Source organism: Carya illinoinensis, chromosome 5 (genome assembly GCF_018687715.1).
Source record: "Carya illinoinensis cultivar Pawnee chromosome 5, C.illinoinensisPawnee_v1, whole genome shotgun sequence".
Taxonomy (NCBI): domain Eukaryota; kingdom Viridiplantae; phylum Streptophyta; class Magnoliopsida; order Fagales; family Juglandaceae; genus Carya; species Carya illinoinensis.
In genome coordinates, this window is record NC_056756.1 from 5,907,540 (window position 1) to 5,924,811 (window position 17,272).

Sequence of the window (17,272 nt, forward strand, 5' to 3'; positions counted from 1 at the left end):
ACATTTTCACTGGAAGCATCCCGCGTCACCCAACAGGATCGTCCTCGCCCAACACCCACGAATCCTCGTCGGCCCACGTAGTCGGCGCTCAGCACCCACAGCGCCACCCAACTTGAATCTCGCCAGCGCCGAAGAACGAACCTGAGTCTGTCCGCCAGTTGGGGAGGGGCACGGGGAGGGGGGAGAGGGGAGTTCAAGATAGGGTTCGGGAGAGGAACGAAATCGACCGGGGAGGGGGGAGGGGGGAGAGAGGAGAGAGAGGATACTTAGATTTGAAATTAAGTGAGAATGAGAGGGGGGAACGGGAGGGGGAACGAGATCGAGGATAAAATTGTAAATACACTCCCAAGCCACGTCACGTGTACTCCGGCTTCAGCCAAATAGTGGCTGATGCCCAGATTTATTCTTCATACATCGACCAAGTAAAAAGGGCTGAAATGGCATTTCGGCACAAAGAAGGATGGGGAAGAAGCTTGTAACTGTTAGTCGAATAATCAAGATAAAATTCCCAAGGCATGCAGTGTTGATTTCTTAACGTTTCAGGTTATATTAACCTCTGAAGTATATTGAACAAACAAGTTGGTAGCTTGGTTTGAGATGGAAGTTCTTAGAACATCTGGTCAGTGGTCCTGGATTTGAGGCAAGACGACAAAGTTGTGTGCGGATGTGGTTGTGGTTTTGTGTGTGAGGGAGGGAGAGAAGGAAAAGACAGAGACACTGCAATAGCTCGTCAAGTTGTCCAATAATAACAGCTTTATCATAGGTATACAAAAGAGAGAACCAACAGATACCCAAGTACAGAAAATACACCATCCTCTGGCCTTTGCTAGCAGTTGTATCAATTTCTTCAGTGATCATCACTATCTTAAATAATCCATAAGTACAGAAAATACACCATCCTACAAAGGGAACTTCACAAAAACCAGCCTCTCAATTTCTTCAGTTTCACTTGATGCACTTTTTTTCCCCAAGCTATCAGTAGATGCACTAGGAACTTCACAAAAATAGGTATATACCTATAAAACAAAACATCTCTTACATATTTCTGGTCCCGGAATATACTATAGTCTACAGAAGACTGTTAATCAACAACACAAACGTTCCTCATTACCAAGGGGCATTAGCCACTTCTACAAACAAAAGTTCAAGCTTATCTGCAGTTACATCTAGATTCTCAATCTTGGTATCAAGGCTATTCATTTTATCTTTTGCTTCCAGAAGCTTTGTCTCCATAACTTTTATCTCCTCTTCTGCATGAGCTCGTTCAACTATAGCTTCTTTATACCTCTTTGATTTAAGTGAAATATTCATAAGCTGCTCTAGCCGTGCAAGCAGGAAACCCACATTCATGCCCAACACCTCAAAGGCCTTCAAAGTTTTTTCCCAAGTGGAAAAATTATCTTGTGAAGTGCAAATCTTGGAGGCTCTAATGGCATCGGAAATGTTAATAGTCTCAGAAATGATTCCAGCAGCTAATTTACAGTTAAGACCCTCGAGGAGATGGTCATGAAGAAATGCTTTCTGACTGCAGCACAGCTTGTGGTACTTGGTCAGAAGGAACTTTGGGAGCTCAGAGTTTATAACTAAACCATTAACGAGAACAATGAAATCCTCAATGCTTCTGACTTGTTTAAAATCAACAATAGATTCTGATAATCTAATTCCATCCAAAATTTCTGAGCTGAAATCACTGTCATCTTCTAAAAAATCTGATATTGGCCTGAGATCAGTACCACAGACCATCAAGTTATTCTCTCGACTATTTTCGTGAGAAAGAGGCTCCAAATTCTCAATTTCTATCTTTTCACAAGCCTTGGTATCCTCATCTGCATGGTTTACTCAATAAAAATAAATAAATAAAAAAGTAAAAAAGTAACAAGGAAATTGAAGAAGGGTAGCAATTTGAAGCAATTTAAAAAATCATCAAATTGAAAAAAGGAAAAAATATTAACATGAACTGCAAGAAAATACTTACCACAAGTCAGTTGTTTTGGGCAGGCATCCAATTTTAAAAGGGCAAGAGCACCATTCACTTCATCTGAACCATTATATCTCACAATGTATACCTGAATGGATCAGGTACACTACATATATAATAAGCATGGACACATAGCAGCTTCAAGCATCACATGATAGATTATATCATATAAATTGACATGCAATGCAAAGAGAAAGGCCGAATTGAACAAGTGGACTTCGGGAGTTTTTCTGTTTGCAAAGAAAAATGAAGGATAGAAGTGGATGAGCCTTTGGGTTACATTTGTTAAGGAAAAAATATCCAAGAAGAAAGCCCAAATTTTGGCACTTATTTTATTTCAGATTTTGCAGAATAGATGTCTTTCACTTACGAAAAACTTATACTTTGAGGTAATAATGAAAACCCAATCAATGCCAAATAATAAAAAAACCATTTATTTTCAAATATTGATCTACAACAAATTAGTATAAACAGCATTTTCTTTATTTTCTTTATTTTTATCTTCCCCTGTTACACTTCTATTCAGTCAACAGATTTATCCATACCAATGGAGTACTTCCTTTTTACTGTTCTTTGGAGAAGTAAGTGAAAATCATCATTACGGTTACACCAACTTACATTACATGCACTGAGTACAAGCAATAGAACAAGCAACAAGGAACAACGGGTGCAAATGTAAAAACAATAGAAAGAAGGTTCAAATAACTACCTTAAATTTTGAAGGCTTGACCAAATGGAAAACTACTATATCTCCCTCCAGTAATTTGTGAGAAATAGAAAACCCTCTCCATCCTGCACTTAGTCCCACCTTTTCAACTAGATATTTTGTTTCAAATTCTTCCCCACTTTCATCTTCCAAAACAATTGTTGTATCATGCTTAGGCAAATGCGTATAACAAAAGTGCTTCGGGAGACCCTGTCATCCAAATCATTAGCACATACAACAAGATCAGTAACCTAAACCTTATTCAATTTACAAAAGCATAGGAAAAGTTATGTTTACCAGCCAAAATCCAACAGTAACATGTGATCGACTCATAGTCTTGACAAGGCTAGGGACATCTGGTTCTAGATTTGCTTGAAACTCTTTTGCTCGTTGTAAGACGGAAGACTGAGCTTCGGACGAAACATTTAAGCAGTCAGTTCTTGCTCTCTTTCGCTTGAAACTGTACCAAAGGTTGGAGGCAGCAGCACTGTTAAAGTTTTACTAAATCCCTGATATGTCATAACAGATTAATTAGCAGACCGATGATACTTACTGACCTTCTTAACTTATCTGCATCATTGACTCCCTGTTCAATAACCCACAAAAAGTTTCCATTAATTCAGTACCATCATTACGGAACTCACTTTTTAAAATGCTATCAAAGCTTTTAAAAATGCTATTCCGTACAGTTCTCAAACACACTTTCATCCGAGATTCAAAAATGGAAATTAATAAAATTAATTGGGAGGTTGAGTGGAGATTGGGTTCGGACAGTTCTCTATTAAAGCATCCCATTTAAAAGCTTAAACCGACGGAAGATGAAAGATCATATCGGACAGAAAAATATTGAATCTTTCACAGTTTTATTGACACTGCCACCAAGTCAAATAACAGGTAACAAACACCCCTTCCTGAACTTGTTTATCGTGTTTTCCACTTTTCAATTATTTTTCTTACAAAAAGGAGAACATGTCTACGTCGAATAAAAATTGCGTCTTCAACAACTACGTAAAACAGGCTTGTACAAAACATTATGAAGGAAATTCTCAATATCAAGAGATCAGAATACCCCCAAAAAATTGAAGTATATAAAGAGCACAGTACAGGAAATGATCAAAATAAACAGAGCACAAAATGAAAAACAAAAGACAGTGTCCTGAAGCTTTTTTTCTCACTTGTGATGTAGTCATTTGGTTAAACCCAGAAGATTTCTTCCGGAAAAGCTTTTCTTCGGTCTTTGGTGGCCTCTCCAGTTTTTTAATCTGAGAGGAGAAACAAAACAAATTCACAACAGTGAACAAGCAAAACCCATAACAAGAGAAAGATGGAGACATTGGGGGACCTCTTGAAGAGAAGAAAGAGAGGATTTATCTCTCATCTTTTGTACCGTGGCCATGGTTGAGCAGCTCTGAGCGGAGGCCAGCTGTTTAATCTGGGAGAAAAAAAATAAACAAATAACAAGTCACAGCAGTGAACAAGCAAAACCCATAACGAGAGAAATAGAGAAAGATGGAGACGCTGAGGGGGACCTAGTGAAGAGAAGAAAGAGAAAAGTTCACTCTCTGCTTTTGGAACATAGCCATTGTTGAGTAGCTCGGAGCTCTCTCTGTTTCTGGTTCTCGATAAAAGACAAAAAGCGTGCAAAATATATAGAGAAGGAATTGGGACGTTTAATTCAAATTTTGTCAGACCGAAACTCACTATTCACAAATACTTTAAAATAAGAAAGGAATGTCCCCATTTTAACTAATTAAATTAGGTGGAAAAAAACTAATACAATTAGTTTTTTTATTTAATTCATATTTAAATTACTTACCAAGAAAATATTTAAAATCCATCATATCAAATCAACTATTATTATTGAGAATAATAAATAACATATCATCTCTATAATAACCTTATTAGCCAAAACTCAGGATTTTAAAACATGGAATATTGTTTACGACTTTGCCAGATTCTTGTTAGCCAAACACCCTTAGGCTCTAGCAACAACTTCCAAAATAGGGAAATAGGTTGGTGATTTGGGGTACAACTTGCAAAAGCTGGAAAAGCATGGCGTTCTCACCGAATGGTAATTTGGAGGTGTTTGGTGCGGGCAAACTCGTAGCCCATTTGAGTCAACGACAATGCATCTAATCAACCATATACACAATGCATCGTGAAGCATGAAAACTTTTCCATCTTGGACTTTTTCATGTCAAATATGTAGAGTGAAATATCATTCATCATTGTTGTCATCTCTAACCTCTGTTTACAAAATGAAGGCCCAAAAACGTGGGCATAACAGTCCATCCACATTAACCAAAATCGCATAAGATATTCAACTGTCGAATCTGTGGTATCGTCCTCTTTTGCATATTTAAAAAAATAAATAAAAATTCTTCCCATTAAGACTTCCTCTTATTTACATATTACAGGTCTCCAGCCTCATTCTTGACCATTAGAAGCTCGTACAGCCATGGTCTAATACCAAAACCATATATTTCTAGATAACACCACTATACAGTATACACTATCTCATGCAAACAACTCCTTACAGCATCTGCAAACATAGAACTAATCAATAGAAGCCCACTTCTGAATGACTGTATCTATCTCCCAGCATCAGCTGACCACTTGTGCATTCATGTAGCTTTTTCTGTTTTAACCGTGCATTCATATAGCTTATTCAACAGGAGGATAGTTCATAACAAACATACACCTCACTCTATACATATCATCTTGTCCTCACTTATCTGTACACTTAGCTTATGGAACAGGTGGATAGGAGATCATAATCAACATACCTCTTTGTTTAAATACGATATATATGGTCTTATCCTGTTTAGTGCCAAAGGATTCCAGCTGTTCCATTTGGAAAGCCCAACTCCGCTACTTACATTCCCAACATCAAGTCTTTAATCATCTTCCAGGAGGTTGATTTGCTTGTGATCTCTTAGATGCTGTTGAACAACTCATGCAAACTTCTAATAGATTTTCAGAAAGTCAACCTGTAGGAGAAGTCATAGTCTTGATCGGCGAGTGCATTTAATACCCTGGATAGGCAAATTTCTACGTGCAGAAGCAAATGGCTGCCCATTCAGAGAGCCACCAAATTTAATATCCCAACCTTCAACGTTCTTGGGAACACAAACATCAAAGAGGAATTGGCCAAGTACGCTATGTGCATTGATTCTTGACGGGCTAGGTAGATAAATGGATCTTTCTTTCTGCTCATCTTGTAAAGATGGAGATTCTCTACCATTTTGATACTCTGAAGAACTTGGCAAGAAGAAGTGGTCGCCTGGCCCCTGTGCAACTCTTCTGAAGCTCTGGTTTGAGTTAATAGCTGCATTCTGGAGGTCACAGATTAGCTCAGATATCTCATCATGCATACCTTGCATGCTAGCTCTTTCTCCCAGTAGTCGGATTTTTTGGGAATAAACTGAAGCGGCCTTGTCAAGCAAATTGGTCACAGCAGCCCTATATTGGATTGGATAATGCTTGTAATGACCTAAAAGAACATAAAAATCACATGACTTCTGTTCCAATGAGCCACAAATATGTAACCAACAGAAAATTTGATATGTTCAAAACGCTATTGTTTATTTACAAATTCAAAATAGGAAATCATGATTGTTTAGCACATATAGGTAACATGCCAATAACCAGAAGGCTAAATGATAGGATTCAAAATTACACTGTAGGTAATAAGAAACTAAGAATGTTTGAGGCAAACCTATGTGATTGGAGCCATTCAATTTCACAAGCTTAACTTCCCCCCCAAGATCCTGTAAACGTTGAGCAAAATTGCAGATAATGTGGTACGGTGCAAGTTCATCCTTTTCTGAGCACACAATGAGAAAAGGAGCGCTCAAGTTCTACACAAGAGGGAAAAATGTTACATTGGCAGATGAAAATGGTGAGAATATAAGTTTAAAGGCAAAAGGCAAGATGGAAACTTACAACAGAGGAGTACAAGGCCTGCCAATACTCCACACGTTGCGATTCAAACCTAGTAAGATATAATGCATCAAGACCAGAAGCAACGCCTTTCGCCACCCAAGAAACAAGTTTCGATGACCCAGGCATTTTCCAAATGGAGGGGTGTAGAGTGAATCTTGCACCAAAATCACTTGTAAAATCTACTGGACTAGAATCATAGATATGCCCAGAAAAGCAATTTCTGACCAACTGATATTCGCCCTTCAACAACCATAGAGAGAGAGAGAGAGAGAGAGAGAGAGAGAGAGAGAGAGAGAGAGAGAGAGAGAGAGAGAGAGAGTTAAATAATGAAGCTAATTTAATTAATTAGACATTTTTAAGAAAAAGCACGATGTATAGGTCAGAAAGTTTTATCCACAACAATGAAATAGTCATACCCAATACATCTCTCCACATGTTCCATCGATAACCTGCATTATGAGTGCCAGATTTGTTAGTTTGCCACATTCAGAAATAAATAATAGTTTAAACTCAGCGGAGCATATAATAAATGCTTGACTTGCATTTACCTAAAAGAAAAAATTTAATGCCTACGATATCACAAAATTTACAAGTACCTGAAAAATCTTATACATGCAAGCTTTGGGACCACCAGATAGAGCAACAAAGACAATAGGGCATGGCCTAATCCTTAGCTCCTGCACCCCCAACACCAAAAAGGTTTTTGTACGCGTCAAAACAGAAGTACCTAATTATCTCAATATAACAAAAGTTGTCCAGTCTGCGATCCCACATCATATTGATGTTGGATGGGTTTTGATTTAGCTTAAAGATTGAGCAATATGGGAATTCAGCCCCAATCATAAATTCTGCTTCAGATTAAAGCTTTACAGTATCTCATTGAATTTTCAACTTTTTATCTTACTTAATAAACAAAATTGAAATCCCAACTGAACTTTTTCAGTTGAAATCGGAGAACTACTTATTAAGCTGACCTCAACAAGCCCGTTGAGAACAACAAATGCCAGTGACATGGCCCTCTCAGGATAAAATCTGCATAAATATTAACCATGAGTAAGAGAAGCGACACTCGTTAAAAATGCAGCAAACACCTTCATAGTAAGCTGGAACTCCAAGGAATGCAATAAACCCCCCCCCCCCCCCCCCCCCCCCCAAAAAAAAAAAAAAAGCCCTGAAAAAACCACAAAACAAAAGAGAGAACACCAGCTAAATTGGACCTGATAAGAACTACAGGTAAATAGTGCTATTAGTTGCAAATAGGGGTCTGAGTTGGGTTTCTGAGCCCCAGTTTGCAGTTTCCTTCATGTTCTCAGCAACCAAACGGAGCGAACGAAAAGAAAATATCTTACGCGTTGAGAAAATCGGCATGGCAAACGAGGCAATTCCATCCGAGGGACGCGTACAAGTCTACGTAGCTCTTCAAGTGCCGCAACTGAATCGAAGCCCAAGCGAAGACCACCGCGATTCCTCTGGATTGAGCCTCCTTTCTTCCCCAATGGAGATCACCCCCAATTCCACCGCCACCACCCCACATATTAGTTAGTTTTTATTTTTCTTTTTTTGGTAATTGTTCGAGAACAAACAGAAAAATAAAATAGGACTCCAGGTAAATTCAGCTGTGAAAGTCGATAATTTGGGAAATTAGGGCTTAGGGATTGAGGTGGGCTGGCTTGAGCCGCTCGTATTGGTGTGGGGAGATCTGGGGAGACTAGTGGGTGGTGGTCGATGGTCGGGTGATAGTTCGCTGAGTGGAGTTGAAAGCCACGTCGGATCGTACCCACCACGCGCCTTTTAGGATAAGCTCCTCCATTATTTCTCTAAGAGGTAGTGGGACCCCTTTCTGCGTCGGGAATTTTTTTTAGCCGCTGTCTGTTGAGTGCGTGAGATATATTTAATGAGAAAATATTTAATGGGAAGAGATAACGAGACTATAAAATAATATATATCTATTTTTTTAAAAATTAAATTAAATTTAAACAATAACATAACGAGACTATAAAATAAATTATAAAATTATCATTTTATAAAAATATATTTATTTTAGAAATAATTGTTTAACGTTGTAAAAATATATTTGTATCTATCATTACTCTTATTATATATAAAAATAGACATACTAGTTAAACTATAAATCAACTAATAATAACAATTATATCTTAAAATGAAAGAACACAAGAAAATATGGATAAAATATACATCTTTATATATATAAAGTGGCTATCTAACGGAATTTTATTGGTTTAACGGTTTTTGTTGTTTTACCGTTAAAATTAACGCCGTTAGTTACATGAATAAATTAAAGTGACTCTCTCTTCTTAAAAGTTCTTAATTTTTTAATCTCTCTCCCCAATCACTTATGAATAAATTTATAATTATTAAAATTCATGCAGCATGCATGATCCTGTAACCTATGCATTGATGATCATTTATTTATGAGGTATATTAGAGATATATATATATATATATTCTATTATATATATCTATATAAATATATATTCTATATTCTATTATATATATATGATCTTTTATATAAATTATAATTTATATATCAATTTATTTATGTGATTTAAAATTTTTATTCATTCCTTATATAAACAAAGAGAAATGTAAAATAATTAAGTTTAAATCTATTTACCAACTACATTTACGAATACAATTATCCTAATAAAATATTATTTATTTATCAATTTAAATTCATTATGAAACATTAAAATCAAATAATAATATCTTATAAAAACCTTAGTATTTTATTTCTTTATAAAAATTATGTTACTTTTTAAAAATAATCGCTTTATTAAATTAAGAAAACGTGCTATGCACGTTCCTTTACTGTTAACAGTTTATCTCCTATGCTGCACATGTTTGTTTCAAGATTTTTTTTTTTTTTTATAAATTCTAAATGCTTTAAAACTGATTTAAGTCTATCTTACTATTTGATGTTAGAATTTATATATATTTTTTCTAAAAATATTACATTATTATTCAAAATTTTTTCCTTAATAAAAATAATATTTCTATACACTGGACGAACGTCCCTTGGACGTTGCCCAACTACTAGTATATTAATATGTATGAAAATTTAATGAAATGCTTATATTTTATGCGATTTAGGTTTGTATAGTTGTTCTTTTAAATCATTATTTAATATTTCTTTAAAATAGCACTGCTCTTCATTTTAGAAATGTTAAGTCAATCGATATTTTCACCTATTGTTTTTTTTTCTAAAATTAATAGTTAAGGAAATTATTATTAATAAATTTAAATTATTTTTAAAAAAAGTATTTAAAAATGTTTTAAAAAATAGGTAAAAGAAAAGAAAAAAACACACTCTAGTTATCGATCATGCTGTTGGTATCAATTATTAGAACCTGTCCTAAAACTCTATAATTTTTTATTTGAGTAATGTTATTTATTATCATTTTCTTAGCATCTCATAATATAATATTAAATTATTAAAAAATATTTATTATATTTTATTTATAAGCCTATTATTAATATCACATCATAAAATATTGAGAAAATTATGGTAAAAAAAGAACGATAAATAAATTTTTTTTCTTTTTATTTATAGCTATTAATGAGTCATATTTCCGTTTTTTATAAGTTATAATTCAAATATTTAAACAAAACAAAAAATCATTGAACATATAATACATTAATTAGTTGTACATAATATGAAAGATTTTAAAATAAAAACAACATTTCTCAATCTTTTACAGCCAGAAGGAGAGTCATATATCAACTTTCAAGACATCATGAAGATCCACTCTAAGAGGCTGTAATCGTAGGTTCGATAGGTGTTGATAAATAAATACGTAGGATCATGTGCATCTCGTAGAAGAAATATTCACCAATTATTTTCTAAACCACATAAATAAAAATGGTTGACGAGTTTACGTGGAAAGTATATTCCAATGCTTGATGTCGATAAAAAAAAGAAAAATAAATTTTATATATAATTATGAAGTGTGTAAATATTATATAATTATTTTGAAAAAAGTAAAATTTATCATTAAAAAATTAATTTTTGATATAAAATTTATATTTTATTCACTTATTTTAAAAATAATTATGCAACGGTTACCTTATAAATAGTTATAAATATATTCTTTTCATAAAAAATAAAAATAAAATACTTTAGATACTAGGAGCTAAATTCCTCTTGTCAGAAATCACCTCGTTTGGACCCAGTCTCAATAGATTCGGCCTCGCCCACCCAACCTCTCTTCAAAAGCCCCCTTTGCGGGAGATCTTTGTTTCGGGTTTTAAGCTGAAACCAAATCCCACAGGGCCTTTCAAATGCCCATCATGTGCCTTAAGGTGGACCTTGATAACGATACCTCTTATAATTTGGGCCGAAAAGAAAACTATTATTTTTATTATATATATATATTTGAATAGAGTTTTATTACATATAAATATAATTACGTACTAATCTGTATATTAATACTAATTTATTTATACTTAAAATTTAAATTAACACTATTTTCAATAAAATCTACTTTTTAACCAATCACATCATATTGATGCACAGATTAGTGTATAATTATACTTGCAATTATAATTTTCCATTTGAATAACTCAATTAGAAAACTTCTACACCATACACCGTCGAAGTAGAAGAATCTTATAAATAAAGATGAAGCCGAGATTATAATTTTGGGGGGCTAAGTGTTTTGGAATAAATAGTTCAATTGGGTTTTTCTAGGAACACTACTAACAAAATGACAATTAATAAAAAAAAGATTAAAGAGTAAGAAACGAAAAATAAATTCAGAGAGAATAGGGCCGTAATTGTAAATGGTGTATGATGTAAAAATTTTAAAATAATATTGCTCTATGTGAAATAGAGACAACATGCAATATTATGTGAATCTCATAAATATTTAATATTATAAGGTATCGTCTGGATAATGATACTCAAGCCGTGTAGAATATAGTTGAATGTTTTGGCGCACACAAATATTTGAATGGGAGTCAACAATCTTGAATAATAAACAAATATGTAATTCGTCGTGTAAGAGAAACGGTAAGAAAAGAAACGCCAAAAGCCAGACTTCCAAAGAACCAATCTCCTTAATTAATTAATATATTAATGAGCAACATTCTACTCCCCACCCGACCCATCTCTCAAATCTACGTCTCCATGGAAATAAAATAGGGGGCGCCAGATCCAAAGCAAGCCAAGTCTGGCAAACCAACGCGTCAGCAATCCAACACTGCACGTGTAAGCCTTCCCCTTTTCGTATCTCTCTCTCTTTTGTCTTCCCTTTTCTACTTTGAAGGCCTGGAAGCCTTTTTCCATTCTAGCCATTTTTACAAAGGAGAAAGAAAAGAATTTTGTACAAGGAAGGAACCGGAAGGTTGGAACAACCCCACGTGCAATAAGATTGCCTTGCTTGCAAATTTGACACGTCCGAAAATTCACAATCATGCCAATGTGCATGCATCTGTTTCTTTTTTGTTCCCATACAAGCAACCTCAGCCACAGCTAGCCGTCGCTATCCCCATATTCGGCGATTCTTGCCCACCACGATTATTTCTGTGTCCACTCATAAGCTGTCATTTGACCCATTTCTATCTATTTCTTTCTAGTTGAAAGACAAAAAAGAGAAGAAAAATCAAAAAAGTACTTCGCCTATGGCTTTAAATGATTCGACTACAAGCATTTCATTAATTCACACATCATTTCCTGTAGGGTACTGAGCTTTTCCCTCCTGCTGGCCATGCCCACTTCCATTAATTCTCACTACTTTCAAGGACTTAACTTTTGGTTGTTCCTCAGAATCATAAGTTAGGCACAGTGATTAGGAGAGCATTGTAATTTGAAAGGCTGGTTTGGATGGGTCCAATTAATGCACCATTTCTTCGGTTGTCTACGAGTCTCAACCCCACGACAGGCACCTCTTTTTGTTGTATGCCAGAAACTTCATTAATAGAGTGCTGGGTCGGCTTTATATATTTGCAGACTCAAGAAACAGAAAACCTCATGATTGTATATGTGTATATATATATATATATATATATATGCGCACACAGCTTGTTTTATTTGAATGTGAATGAATATCAGTACTCCACGAAACAAATGGTCCCAACAATCATAAGAATCATACACACGAGAAACTTAGAGAATATTCCGCTTTCAAAACAATAACGGGGGTGAAAGAAAGGTGTAAGAAAGTTAGTACCAAACCAAAACCGCTGAAAACGGAAGCTTTTACAAAGAGCCAAAAAACAAGCCCAAACGAAGATTGAACACTTTCCACAATCCAAAATATCACCCATCAATGCAGTACTCTATCAAAAAAAAAAAACTGATCAAGGGAAAAAGAACAGAACAGAACAGATCATACGTAAAAGTGGAAAAGTTTTATTTTTTATTTTTTTCCTTCTTCAGTATCGATATCTAGCTTGTTTCATTGCGAAAGGGATGCGATGTCTGCAGAAACAGAAGCATTTTTGGGGGACGGTAGTAGCAGTACAAAGGCAGGCAGGCGGACAGAGCTTCGTTCTTTCTAAAATGGTAAATAGAAGTAGATGAGAGAGAGCTGTGCAAAATAAAACAACCATCTCCTACCTCCCCGCTAAACCAAAAGGAGCAAAGTTGCATGCAACTCCCTGTGTTGCCCAGTGTCAGTTTATGTGAAATAGAGACAACATGCAATATTATGTGAATCTCATAATATTTAATATTATAAGGTATCGTCTGGATAATGATACTCAAGCAGTGGAATATAGTAGAATGTTTTGGCGCACACAAATATTTGAAGGGGAGTCAACAATCTTGAATAATAAACAAATACGTAATTCGTCTTATAAGAGAAACGGTAAGAAAAGAAGCACAAAAAATAAGAAGAAATGATATTTAGAGTCGTGGTTATATAAGCGGTATGCAGTCACTTTAAAAAAAATAAATTAATATAGAACCCACATAAAAAAAATTAACTTTTTAATCATGGATCCCATTTTTTTTCAAAATAATTATACAACGTTTATAATTTCACGACTGTATATAAAATTGATCAAAAACCAGACTTCCCAAGAAACCAATCTCCTTAATTATCTAATATATTAATAAGCAACATTCTACTCCCCACCCAACCCAATGACCCATCTCTCAAATCTACGTCTCCATGGAAATAAAATAGAGGGCGCCAGATCCAAAGCAAGCCAAGTTTGGGAAACCAACGCATCAGCAATCCATCACTGCACGTGTAAGCCTTCCCCTTTTCGTATCTCTCTTTCTTTTGTCTCCCCTTTTCTACTTTGAAGGCCTGGAAGCCTTTTTCCATTCTAGCCACTTACAGGGAAGAAAGAAAAGATTTTTGTACAAGGAAGGAACCGGAGGACTGGAACAACCCCACGTGCAATAAGATTGCCTTGCTTGCAAATTTGACACGTCCGAAAATTCACAATCATGCCAATGTGCATGCGTCTGTTTCTTTTTTGTTCTCATACAGGCAGCCTCTGCCACAGCTAGCCCTCGCTATCCCCCATATTCGGCGATTCTTGCCCACCACGATTATTTCTGTGTCCACTCATAAGCTGTCATTTGACCCATTTCTATCTCTCTTTCTAGTTGAAAGACAAAAAAGAGAAGAAAAATAAAAAAAGTACTTTGCCTATGGCTTTAAATGATTCGACTACAAGCATTTCATTAATTCACACATCATTTCCTGTAGAGTACTGAGCTTTTCCCTCCTGCTGGTCATGCCCACTTCCATTAATTCTCACTATTTTCAGGGACTTAACTTTTGGTTGTTCCTCAGAATCACAAGTTAGGCACAGAGATTAGGAGAGCATTGTAACTTGAAAGGCTGGTTTGGATGGGTCCAATTAATGCACCATTTCTTTGGTTGTCTACGAGTCTCAACCCCGCGACAGGCACCTCTTTTTGTTGTATGCCAGAAACTTCATTAATAGAGTGCTGGGTCGGCATGATATTTTTGCAGACTCAAGAAACAGAATACCTCATGATTATATATGTATATATATATATATGCGCACACAGCTTGTTTTATTTGAATGTGAATGAATATCAGTACTCCACAAAACAAATGGTCCCAACAATCAAAAGAATCATACACACAAGAAACTTAGAGAATATTCCGCTTTCAAAACAATAACGGGGGTGAAAGAAAGGTGTAAGAAAGCTAGTACCAAACCAAAACCGCTGAAAACGGAAGCTTATACAAAGAGCCAAAAAACAAGCCCAAACGAAGATCGAACACTTCCCACAATCCAAAATATCACCCATCAATGTAGTACTCTTTAAAAAAAAAAACTGATCAAGGGAAAAAGAACAGAACAGAACAGATCATACGGAAAAGTGGAAACGTTTTATTTTTTTATTTCTTTCCTTCTTCAGTATCGATATCTAGCTTGTTTCATTGCGAAATGGATGTGATGTCTGCAGAAACAGAAGCATTTTTGGGGGACAGTAGTAGCAGTACTAAGGCAGGCAGGCGGACAGAGCTTCGTTCTTTCTAAAATGGTAAATAGTAGTAGATGGGAGAGAGCTGTGCAAAATAAAACAACCATCTCCTACCTCCCCGCTAAACCAAAAGGAGCAAAGTGGCATGCAAATCTCTGTGTTGCCCAGTGTCAGTTTAGTGACTTTTTTTTTTTTTTTTTTTTCTCATGGCTTCAAACGAACCCACTGGTACCGTCCCTCCAGGGGCGTATCCTTCACAATGTCATAGTTGTACCTGCAAGTAAGGAAGGAAGTTGTTGGTTAGTTAGCGTTTGATTCTCCCTTCTGCTAAAATACGCTGTTAGTGTGCAGCCACCTATAGTCTGCACTCACTCTCTCTCTCTCTCTCTCTCTCTCTCTCTCTCTCTCTCTCTCTCTCTCTCTCTCATAGAGAGAAACCGGGTACTCACTTCTCAGCGAATCGCTTTTGCTCTTGCTTCTCGGCCTTTGCGAAGAACTCCTCGATCTCTTCCTTCGGTGGAGTCTTCGCCGCCGATGTCTTCCTCGCTAGCGAATCCATTTCGTCCGACTCTCCGCAGAGTTCGCTCGACGGCGTCGTCTCTCTGCTGAATAGAAAGAAGATTATGAGAAGAAACGAACCGTCACGGAACGGACGAGTTTTTGGTTTCGGAGGGACGTGGGAGTAATTAAAAAATAAATAAAAATTGACCTTAGTTCGGTGTTGATGCACGCTGAGTCTACGGTTTCGAAACTCTTGGCCTGCAATTGCACATTCAAGAAGCGTAAATAAATACGACATTAAAAATCTAACTAATTAAAACGAGTAATTAAAGTCTGGGGGCACCGGAAAAGAAGAAGTATTCCAGAGAAATTCCGTTTGGTTGACGAGAAAAAAATGGGAACATGAATGTAGGAAAAGAAATTTTACTCAAACAAGGCTACATTAACCGTTTCGATTTCTAGTGTGGAGCTCTTTCGAATTTCTTTTCATGTTAGGGCAGCAAAAGCAACAAAAAACAAGAGACCTCAAAACTTTGTTTTCTTTAATTTCTACCGGTTTCTCATCAATGATCAACCCCGAGTGATATAAGTAAATTCAAAACCAAATGACCCAAGTAGTCTAAAGTGATCAGAGACTCAAACTCAAAATTCACCTCGAGATCCATGAGCCTAAACCTGTCCTTCACAACCTCGCTCGACTCATTACTGGAACACCAAGAAGCCGGGAGCTGGTCCGAGCGGAAGCTCGAGCTCAAAGCACCGGCGTTCATTGCTTCAGAATCCACTGAATTGGCAGGAGACGCCACATTCCCGGGCAAAGCCACGCAGGAAAGAGGGTTCTCGAGCTCAACGGTCAAGGAAGGCAAACCAACAATTCTCATCCGCTTAGACACCCTCGTGCTCGTGCTCGTGCTCGAGCCCTCCACGGCTGCAATATTTCGTTTACACTTCCTCGTACAATCCCCCATACTGTACGCACTAGCCGAGCTCTCTCTCTCCGTCTCTTTACTACTATCGTTTTTCATGGCTTTCTGGTTTTGCTTTTTATTTTGTGGGTTTTTGTTTTATTAAAGGTAAAAGGCAGAGAAAGAAAGAGCATGCGAAGATGGGGGAGATAGATCCGAGGGGAACATCGAAGACGTCTTGAAAGAGGTGGGCAATTGAACAGGATGGACGGTTGTGATTCCATTAAAAATAAATAAATAAATAAAGAGAAATAATATTTATAATAATAAATTTTAATCTTTTCAAAAAAATGAGTTAAAATGAAATTTATATAAAAAAATTATTTTTTAATAATAGATCTCACTCTTATATAAATTTTATTATAAACAATCATTTTTATATATTTTATTGATGTAATGAATTAAAACAGTTATTTTATATTAAAAAAATAATAATACAACCAATCATATTAATATAATACATAAAAAAAAAATATATAAAAATTAATCGTTTTATAAATTGTTATTGAGGTAACCGACCAAACCCATGATCACACCCACAAACCTGAATGTAATGCTTCAAGACAATTACTTCGTCCATGCAGATTTTTATAGAAGTGGCTTTCTACGAGCATGGTCGTGTAAATTATTTTTTGAATAAAATAATTGCCATGCTTTAATCCTTTGGTATCCAAAGCTTATTTATTAAGAAAAATTTTATTATCATTCTTATACCATACATAATTTTTTATATTTTTATTTTT

The 17,272-nt window shown here is 35.8% G+C and overlaps 3 protein-coding genes across 8 annotated transcripts; all 3 read right to left on the reverse strand.

The window, feature by feature from the left end:
• Positions 1-723: 723 nt before the first annotated feature.
• On the reverse strand, positions 724-4,891 carry LOC122310511 (B3 domain-containing protein Os01g0234100-like). 4 transcript variants are annotated; one of them, XM_043124425.1, is made up of 8 exons: positions 4,750-4,891; positions 4,072-4,116; positions 3,860-3,946; positions 3,242-3,270; positions 2,982-3,144; positions 2,688-2,894; positions 1,976-2,066; positions 724-1,826 (listed from the first exon to the last, which is right to left on the reverse strand). In XM_043124425.1, exons 1-8 carry the CDS (start codon positions 4,849-4,851, stop codon positions 1,108-1,110), a joined length of 1,443 nt encoding a protein of 480 aa, XP_042980359.1. In that variant the 5' UTR covers positions 4,852-4,891; the 3' UTR covers positions 724-1,107. The 4 variants fall into 4 exon arrangements, with proteins under 4 accessions (XP_042980359.1, XP_042980358.1, XP_042980361.1 ...); XM_043124424.1 differs by having other exon boundaries at positions 4,027-4,116; XM_043124427.1 differs by lacking the exon at positions 4,750-4,891 and adding an exon at positions 4,214-4,665.
• A 151-nt stretch (positions 4,892-5,042) lies between these two features.
• On the reverse strand, positions 5,043-8,392 carry LOC122310512. 2 transcript variants are annotated; one of them, XM_043124429.1, is made up of 7 exons: positions 7,979-8,392; positions 7,604-7,661; positions 7,226-7,306; positions 7,046-7,078; positions 6,630-6,857; positions 6,403-6,544; positions 5,043-6,177 (listed from the first exon to the last, which is right to left on the reverse strand). In XM_043124429.1, exons 1-7 carry the CDS (start codon positions 8,161-8,163, stop codon positions 5,687-5,689), a joined length of 1,218 nt encoding a protein of 405 aa, XP_042980363.1. In that variant the 5' UTR covers positions 8,164-8,392; the 3' UTR covers positions 5,043-5,686. The 2 variants fall into 2 exon arrangements, with proteins under 2 accessions (XP_042980363.1, XP_042980362.1); XM_043124428.1 differs by having other exon boundaries at positions 6,630-6,869; positions 7,979-8,390.
• A 6,235-nt stretch (positions 8,393-14,627) lies between these two features.
• On the reverse strand, positions 14,628-16,723 carry LOC122309387 (cyclin-dependent kinase inhibitor 7-like). Of its 2 annotated transcripts, none has more exons than XM_043122863.1 (4): positions 16,218-16,723; positions 15,773-15,822; positions 15,513-15,665; positions 14,628-15,337 (listed from the first exon to the last, which is right to left on the reverse strand). In XM_043122863.1, the coding sequence occupies exons 1-4, from the start codon at positions 16,587-16,589 to the stop codon at positions 15,268-15,270; spliced, it is 645 nt and encodes a 214-aa protein (XP_042978797.1). In that variant the 5' UTR covers positions 16,590-16,723; the 3' UTR covers positions 14,628-15,267. The 2 variants fall into 2 exon arrangements, with proteins under 2 accessions (XP_042978797.1, XP_042978796.1); XM_043122862.1 differs by having other exon boundaries at positions 15,513-15,668.
• Positions 16,724-17,272: the final 549 nt, after the last annotated feature.

Coding starts and splice junctions, on each gene's coding strand:
- LOC122310512 (XM_043124428.1), bottom strand. CDS start 8,163: ATGTGGGGTGGTGGCGGTGGAATTGGGGGTGATCTCCATTGGGGAAGA. Junction 7,307..7,603: donor TTCTCAACGGGCTTGTTGAG/GTCAGCTTAATA, acceptor TTGGGGGTGCAG/GAGCTAAGGATTAGGCCATG. Junction 6,545..6,629: donor AGGCCTTGTACTCCTCTGTT/GTAAGTTTCCAT, acceptor CCTCTTGTGTAG/AACTTGAGCGCTCCTTTTCT.
- LOC122310511 (XM_043124424.1), bottom strand. CDS start 4,851: ATGCTTCACGATGCATTGTGTATATGGTTGATTAGATGCATTGTCGTT. Junction 3,947..4,026: donor CTCTTTCTTCTCTTCAAGAG/GTCCCCCAATGT, acceptor TTCTCCTCTCAG/ATTAAAAAACTGGAGAGGCC. Junction 1,827..1,975: donor CCCAAAACAACTGACTTGTG/GTAAGTATTTTC, acceptor TAAACCATGCAG/ATGAGGATACCAAGGCTTGT.
- LOC122309387 (XM_043122862.1), bottom strand. CDS start 16,589: ATGAAAAACGATAGTAGTAAAGAGACGGAGAGAGAGAGCTCGGCTAGT. Junction 15,823..16,217: donor TTAGGCTCATGGATCTCGAG/GTGAATTTTGAG, acceptor GTGCAATTGCAG/GCCAAGAGTTTCGAAACCGT. Junction 15,338..15,512: donor CAAAAGCGATTCGCTGAGAA/GTGAGTACCCGG, acceptor CCTTACTTGCAG/GTACAACTATGACATTGTGA.